The 8,015-nt window shown below is 45.7% G+C and overlaps 1 protein-coding gene across 3 annotated transcripts; it reads right to left on the bottom strand.

Annotated features, from left to right (window-relative positions):
- Positions 1-227: 227 nt before the first annotated feature.
- On the bottom strand, positions 228-3,515 carry LOC136451785 (paired amphipathic helix protein Sin3-like 3). Of its 3 annotated transcripts, none has more exons than XM_066452470.1 (4): positions 3,372-3,515; positions 2,194-2,340; positions 603-683; positions 228-517 (listed from the first exon to the last, which is right to left on the bottom strand). In XM_066452470.1, exons 2-4 carry the CDS (start codon positions 2,314-2,316, stop codon positions 308-310), a joined length of 414 nt encoding a protein of 137 aa, XP_066308567.1. In that variant the 5' UTR covers positions 2,317-2,340; positions 3,372-3,515; the 3' UTR covers positions 228-307. The 3 variants fall into 3 exon arrangements, with proteins under 3 accessions (XP_066308567.1, XP_066308568.1, XP_066308566.1); XM_066452471.1 differs by having other exon boundaries at positions 2,194-2,330; XM_066452469.1 differs by lacking the exon at positions 3,372-3,515 and having other exon boundaries at positions 2,194-2,388.
- Positions 3,516-8,015: the final 4,500 nt, after the last annotated feature.

The raw sequence follows: 8,015 nt of genomic DNA, 5'->3' as shown, positions 1-8,015 counted from the left end.
TATATATATATATATATATATATATATATATATATATATATATATATATATATATATATATATATATATAAAGACGATATTAATTCAATTGTGATGGCACTGATAAGAGGTCAACTGCACATATATGCACTGCAGTGATTCTTCAATCAGACGGCTCTCTCTCTCTCTCTCTCTCTCTCTCTCTATATATATATATATATATATATATATATATATATATATATATATATAAAGATGACATTAATTCAATTGTGATGGCACTGATAAGAGGTCAACTGCACATATATGCACTGCAGTGATTCTTCAATCAGACGGCTATTTTTTCACCAATAGTTTGTTGAACAAACCACAGTACTGGGTTCCCAAGCGCCGGGATCAGGCTGACTGCAACCAACGGGACAGCACAAACAATAACCCAGGGCCAGATGTTGTTTGTTGTCTGCTTTATTGGCACCGGTGGTCTGAACTTCTCAAGCTCCACACACAAATCTGGGTGATTTCGAAACAGCAGCTGTAACTGGAAAACAGACAGAGAACAATGAGAAAATAGGGGTTAACTCATACTTCAGCAAATGTGGCCAGGGAGAGGATGATACTCATACCTCTCGGTAGGCATCAAGCTGGGATAATTCCATTCTGCCAAGAATGTCAAATAATGACAAGTACAGCATGTAATCACGGGCCTGTGAAGCAAGGTCATCAGAAGAACGAGTAACTGAGATATTGCTGTGCAAACATTATTTCATGCCACTCTATATCCAAAAAGATGAAATAAATATAGAAAAAGGTAAGAACTATAGCTGTACATGAAGTCATGAACTATACCAAAAAAACAGGGCGTACCTAGTGCAGAGAGCTCCCGCTCTGTGCGGGGTCTGGAGAAGGGTGGTAGTGGCAAGCCTTACCCTCGCCTGTGCAATGCGAGGAGACCGCGACTCGAACCCGGGACCTTCCGGTCACAGGCGGTAAGACTCTACCGCTTGCACCAGGCCCGCCCTTCTCATGAACTATACCAAGCATCATTCAAATGTAAGCATCCTACTTGGAGGTCAATGCAAGGTATATGGTATTCGGTCATGATTACATGAATGCAGAAAAAGGGTTTGATTCAGCATGATCTAGAAACTATACTATGAACTTATTTGATATATTAGAAGTGGTCTAAAGTCATCACGGAAGCCTGCAATGTGTCATTTGAGATCAGCAGAACTTTTGAATTTGAGTTCACAGTCAAAAAGGTCTTTTGGTAGAGTTACCTTTGCATTCTTAATTAACTCACTCATTTCTGTTCCACTAGTTGTTTAAACAACTAGTATATTTTTGGGGACGCTCCAGTGTATATAATTTGAAAAACTATGGTTGCAATTCCTAGGCAACGAGCTAACATACTACACGATGAGCAATCACTCATTAGAAAGCTGCTATATCTGCTACTCCCTCCGTTTCAAATTATAGTTCACTTTGGCCTTGTCCTAAGTCAAGCTTCTCCAACATAGCATAATGCATCGACATTTATAATTACAATAACAAACTAGTTTCATTACAAGCTACTAAGAACTCCTACCGGCACTTAAAAAAAACATTTACCATGAAATATGTCTTGATTGGGCCTTTTTTTTTTAACTTGCAGATGTTGCCATATTTTTCTAAAAACTTGTCAAAGTTAGATAAGTTTGACTTAGGACAGTGCTAAAGTATGGAATGAACAGAGTATAAGTTAAAAAGAAAACAGAACATTCAGAAAATTGTTCATTCAAAATCCTAGACTCAGGTATCAGCAGGATCTCACAGGTAGGAATACTTGTAAGCCCCACATTTTAGAAGGTGTTTTTCGATTACACCACATTGTACAATCCCAAGCTTAGAAACCCACAACTGTGCCTCCAATCACATTAGATTTCAGATAGTTGGTAACTCAGTATACATCCAAACATGAGATGAGATTCAGTATACTGAGTTACCAACTATCTGAAAGTACTGTTGGCTGATTTGGTGTGAGAGAAAAATACTGTTCTTTGGCTGAAAAAGTACGGTTTATAAGCCAAACAAGCCCGGGTGTATATTGTAAGTGAATGATACCAGTAAAATCATTGCAACTTACTAGACGGGGCAACAGCTCAGGATAGGCATTTTGACCACGCACAGATGAAAATCATGCGATGACATAAGATACTATTAAAACATTCAACTCACCTTCACTTTCTTGACAAATCTGAGGGATTCTTCAAATGTCAGCTGCTCTGGTTTCGATGTCAAGGCACCAAAGACCACCATCATTCTTGAATCTGCCCTCAACATCTCATTTGCTCTTGGCATTGTACCTCCCTTGCCTCTTGAGGTCTGAGCGGCAAAAGAAGAAGAAATTACCATCATTAAAGGAATATTACCACACCTTTCTCAGAAAATAATCAGTCTCAACTAAGACCAACAAACAACTACGTTACAATTTGCCTCTGAACTGTGTCAACAGAAAATCAGAGCAGCAGCAGCTACCAGGAAGTGCCATTAGGCTTGTAACCAACGTTTTTTAATATGATTGGCCAGAGCCAACAGATTAGAGTGGAATTTCAGTACATGCCAACCACAAAACCAAACACAATAACAAAAGCACCAACCACGCCTGCTTTCCATTATGATGTAGGGGCAATCATTTCCATTTTTCTAAAATCAAGAAGTATTCCCCAAACAGGAAAAAAGAAGAAGCTCAGGTAAAACGTGTGAAGCAAGTCATTTCGTTAGGATGAACCAATCAACTTGACTGACTGAGCGTAGTGCCAAACAAGGGTTCAAAAGAACTCCAGCCAATAGCAGCCTTGAACATCTCAAGGAACAATTTAAAAGACTGAATGGTATAGCACGAGTTCAGTAATCTGGAAGCAAGACAGATTTTGAACTAGAACGAATTGCAACCGATGATGGCGCAATGATGAATGTCGGAAACTAAAGAACAGCAGCACGCATACTGATGGCAACACTCTGCTGCCACTGCAGAAGACCGGCCACTCTATTGCATCGAAATGCATTGGGATAGGATTCAGAAGGCGCAGGTTATATATCCCCAATCGGACCACAATCACAATTCACAACTGTGGACAAGGAAAAAAAAACAGCCTTCGAACAAGGCACAACAGCTGGCAGCTAGCTTGAACTAAATAGGCAAATACTGAGACTACCTCACGAAACTACAAGCCAAATGCAAACGACTGACAGATAGATTGAGCGAAGCACAAGGCAATGGCAGTGGAGAGCGTCAAGAAGCGCGACTCGAATCGGCGGGCGCAGCAGCCGTAACCGCAACAGCTAGAATGCCCGTATTTTAAGGAAGGACGGCCGCTGGGCCGCTGGGGAGGAAGCCGAAGAAAGAGGCGCACCTGTTAGCAATCGATAGAGGCGTTCTGCGCTCGGTTCTCCTCCCCTCCTCCCCTCAAGCTTGGAATATTCGAACGACGGTGGAGGAGTGTGTGGGTGGTGTGGTGTTGGTGGTGTCGAGAGGAGGGGAAAGGCGAAAGGGGATGGGATCGTGGGGAAGACGAAGCGGTGAGGCATCCTTCGACACAGCGCACGTGCGGAAAGCCATTTTGGTTGACATGTGGACCAACAGGTCGTGGGTCGGTGCTGGAGGCCACATGTCAGTGAAAGTAAAAGCAGGGGCGTGGGCATGGGATGGTGTACGTGTTCACTGAATCCGATTTTCTCTCTCCTCTCCTTCTCTCACTGTAGCAACTGGAGCAGCCGGAGCCACATTTCGCTGGCTTCTCCTGCTCCGGCTCCTGCGCGCTACAGAGCCGGAGCCGGAGCGGGAGCCCGGCCAAAGAGGCCCGTAGATTCTTATGAGACACGGCAGTCAACGGAAAGTTGGGGAATGGGGACAGGTCACTTGGATCATGGGCCCAGTAGCTCCACGACATTCGTGACAGGGACACGTACATCCCAGCCCAAGCCCAGAACGGGGATGAGATTCGATGGCCCACAATTATGCTTAGTCATGTCCTTTGTCTCGCGGCCCGCGTGCTCCTAGAGACGGGAAGCACGGCCCACATATATTTTATATGGGCTTATGGAGACGTGTACTAATTTAATTGGACTTTGACTAGTTAGAGACGCTGCTAAAAAGTGTCGAGCAATGAAATTTGTGTTTAAATTTTGTTAAATTTAACTAGATCCGTAGAAAATATTAGTATATCTAAATAAATTTATTATAAAAATATATTTAATGATTTATCTAATAATACTAATTATGTCCTCTAAATATTAATATTTTCTTATATATTTGTTCAAAGTTAAAAATATGTGACTCATTGAAAAGTGAGAATAACCCTTGGCCTAGGCACGGCCAGCTAGGCCAGTCAGGCGTGAGGCGGTCAGAAGAAACCGTTGGCTGAGCAGATTTTGGGCATGTTTTTTGAGTTGCATGTAAGTTGCCGGAAGGTGTCTGGAGGCTAGGTGACTGATTTCTTGAGCGTGGGTGAGCCGGGGCCTGGCAGAGGTGCTTAGGACATGGTCTAGACAGGGGCTTCATCCGAACAACCCTTTTGGCTGAGCAGGAGGTGCGTGTTGGAAAAAAGAGCTACTACTACATATGATCCATAGATCTACAAATCAACATAACCATCTATGTGGTGCATTAGGCCTCTCTATTTATTTATTATTTATTTATTTATTCATTATTTAATCGTTGGAAGGACCAAAATGCTTGCCTTGCTATTCATCCGTTTGTTGCTTCTAGTCTGGAGACCATGACAGCCGGATGCATCTAGATTTCAAATATGGACAAAAATATTTTACCTACACCGTTGTATGATGATTTTTTATAGATTTATTTACGTAATAGCTAAATCTTACAATTTGAAATCTAATTTTACGTAGTGTTTTGGAGTTACCCTTTACCGACCGATTAATGAGAAAGAAATCTTCTATCTTGTATAACTAAATAGGATATCCTCACTACAGTATTTCTCTCGCTCTTCGTGCGGTCACGTCATCAAAATTTTAGTGTGCAGTCTTCATAGCTTACGTGGCCACCTGATCTTCTCCACTAAATGCACATCAAACTGCACCACAACCTTTTCTCCTTCGCCGCGATGACTCTCGTGCATCAGACCATACATATCAAATTATCAATTATCAGTTTCAAAATCAACCCATGCGACGTGTCAGGTTTATTAATGTGATTATGTCTCCTTGGATCCGTGTCTCTTCGATTCCTCTCCCTCTGGGCTCAATATGGGTGTGTTTAGTTCGTGTTTTAGTCCTGGCTTGGCTACCCACCTAAGCCAGTGCAACGTAAGCCTAGCTTTCTCAATACAAGGTGCTGTTGTTTGGTTTACTCGTCTTAGCTCAGCTTGGCTTACCCGGATCATGTTTGGTTGCCTGGTTAGCTCGAATACAGTCACCTCATCTAGTCATCTGCATTTAGGTTACCTAATTGAGGCATTTTGTTGAACATGTCAGGGGTAACTCCGCCGTCTAGATGTAAACAACACATCTGCCGTCGCCATGGCCACTGCAGCGTCGTCCTTCCCCTCGCCGATAGCAATGAGGCGTCGGAGCCCTGGCGCATTTCCAACCACGGTGGCACGCTCACGCTCATCTCCGGCGAGGAGCTCTAGCACATCTCCAACCGTGGAGGGGGGAGGGGAGAACGGAGGTGGCTGTTGCTCGAGCGAAGGAGGAGGAAGGCAGTAGCCATGGCGCGTGCAGGCCGCGCAAGAGCAGGGGCAAACGTCGTTGGGCTCCCGGGCTTGTGCGGATGTCTAACGGCGTCGGCAACCTTGCGCGGAGGAGGACAACATCTGACCGGCCATGTCCATCGAGGAGCTGCGCGGAGGAGCCGCACGGACACCACCTCGCTCCTCCGGCGCACGGACACCACCGCGTCCTCCTCGCTCCTCTGCCCTCTTGCTACAGCGCGAGCCCGCGCCGGCGATGGCAGTGAGCGGGCGCGCCTACCACCACCTGCTCCAACGCCGCGGCCACCTCCTCCAGCTCGCCGCGACGACAGTTGAGCTCCTCCTCACAGTCGCGCCGCCCTCGGAGCACACTATCGCGCCCACCTCGGCCCTCGGATGATGCAGCGCGAGCCCGCACCGGTGATGGCAGGGAGCGGCGCGAGACCACGTCGGCAGCAGCGGAGGGCGGCGCGAGCCCACGTCGACGGCAACAGATGGCGGCGCGAGCACGTGCGGCCGCACCAGCGGCGGCGGAGGGCGGCGCGAGTCGGTGAAAGGGAGGTGACGCGATTCACCCCGCTGCCACTCTAGCCTGGCTACAGGACAACGACCGATATGTGCGTTTCCACCGAGGCTGGCTAAGGCCTTCTGCAATGTGTCGCTTGAGTGATGCCAGAAGAGGGAAAAGCCGATTCTAGCACCGCTCTACACGTTGCAGCAAGAGAGGCTAACTGTCAGTGGTTCCAGAAAAACGAAGAGCGAAGCACGTACTTGCGCCGGTTCCAAACCGATGCCCAAGAAATAAAATAGTATTTCATCTGCCTCCCATTTACCTCAGCTAGCTCACATCAATTGCGCATGGCCTGTTGCTTCTATTTTTTTACTTCCCTTTTCTCTCACTTGTGGGACCTATGAAGTGATGTCTCCTATAGATGCACACTGTGGCCAGAACGCGCTACTTTTTTCTGGCATCACTTACACGCTGCAGCCCCAAACTCAACCAAGCATCACTGTGAGCTGGCATACGTGAACAGTATCAGGCACCGCTCACACTGTGGAGGGCCTAATGGGCTCTCCCTGCACTAGGTAAGCCTAATTAAAATATCCAAATTGGCTTATAAATCATGATTTATCAGCCAACGAATAGTATTTTTCTGTCACACTAAATTAACGAATAGTACTTTCAGTCATGGCTTATAACCCAAACAGCCCGAACAAATCTCCCAGCTGCGATGGCGCCTTCCTTCCACGAGCATCAGTGCGCAGGTAAGCACCTTTTTCCTATTTGAAAATGCTTTGCTTCCGCACAAATGTTGCCTCCACTCGAGTGGCAACTTGGCAAGCCCTGAAGCTGTTACCGAGTCCATCGGCGACATCCGTTGCCAGCCACTCGAGAAGCTCCTAGCGGCCTCGACCACCTCCAGCAGGTCGAGAGGTATGGCTGTCATGAGGTCGTTCGGTATACGGACAAGCTGAGCCACGAGGAGTCCTGCCCCGCGCGTCGCACAACTGCCCCATCGACGGCTACCTACAGCGGCCTGCGGCTCTGTCAACAGCCCACCACATCATCGACGTGTCAGGAAGCCTTCACCAGGGGCACGACGGTGACCATGCACAAGGCCTCGTCACCGTTCTGCGTGCTACTGCTGCTGCTCGACAGGGAGAGCACATGTTCCTGCTCCAGTGCTGCTCAAAGGTCATCGCTCTTTCAGTAGGTTTGCATGTTCACTGAGATGAGTTGCTGCCTTGCTGGAGTGAGCAGGAACTACAAGTGACCCAAATAAATAAATTATTTGTGAATATGTATTTCATATTTTGCAGCTGAATCTCATATGCACGTTGGTCAGATTTAATCGGAAACGATTTAACTGAGACTCTGACAGTGAAGTGCATTTGATAATGGTATCTTATGTTTGTTCAATCTGCAGCCGTTTGTATTTCAAGTGTCATTGTCTTGACATGGATTAGATCAAAGCGGCTGGGTTGTCTAATTTCATCAGCAAATTTATTGATTACATAAGTTACTACTATTACCCTACAAAATTTCCCATCTCACCCCTAATATTTCTGTCATACTCTATTATCCTAATCAAATATCATAGTACTTTACTCTTTCCTTCATCCATCATATACGCACCTAAAATTTGGTAAATCAAAACTCCAGCGGCAACACGTGGGGAATTATCTAGTTAAATAAAAATGAATAAAGATGGCATAGTGGTGTACACTAATCAAGGCAAATTTGTTGCTTTTGACAAAATTTTAGTTCCTTGCACATGGGTAGTTCTAGACAATGAAGATTGAAGAGAGATTTTGAGCCTTTTTTCTCAGGTGATGATGTTCGAA

Source organism: Miscanthus floridulus, chromosome 5, assembly GCF_019320115.1.
Source record: "Miscanthus floridulus cultivar M001 chromosome 5, ASM1932011v1, whole genome shotgun sequence".
Lineage (NCBI taxonomy): Eukaryota > Viridiplantae > Streptophyta > Magnoliopsida > Poales > Poaceae > Miscanthus > Miscanthus floridulus.
The sequence above is the reverse complement of the archived record's forward strand: the minus strand, read 5'-3'. Positions and strand labels throughout refer to the sequence as shown.

Coding starts and splice junctions, on each gene's coding strand:
- LOC136451785 (XM_066452469.1), bottom strand. CDS start 2,373: ATGATGGTAATTTCTTCTTCTTTTGCCGCTCAGACCTCAAGAGGCAAG. Junction 684..2,193: donor GATTTGTCAAGAAAGTGAAG/GTGAGTTGAATG, acceptor CTTGCTTCACAG/GCCCGTGATTACATGCTGTA. Junction 518..602: donor AGCTTGATGCCTACCGAGAG/GTATGAGTATCA, acceptor TCTGTTTTCCAG/TTACAGCTGCTGTTTCGAAA.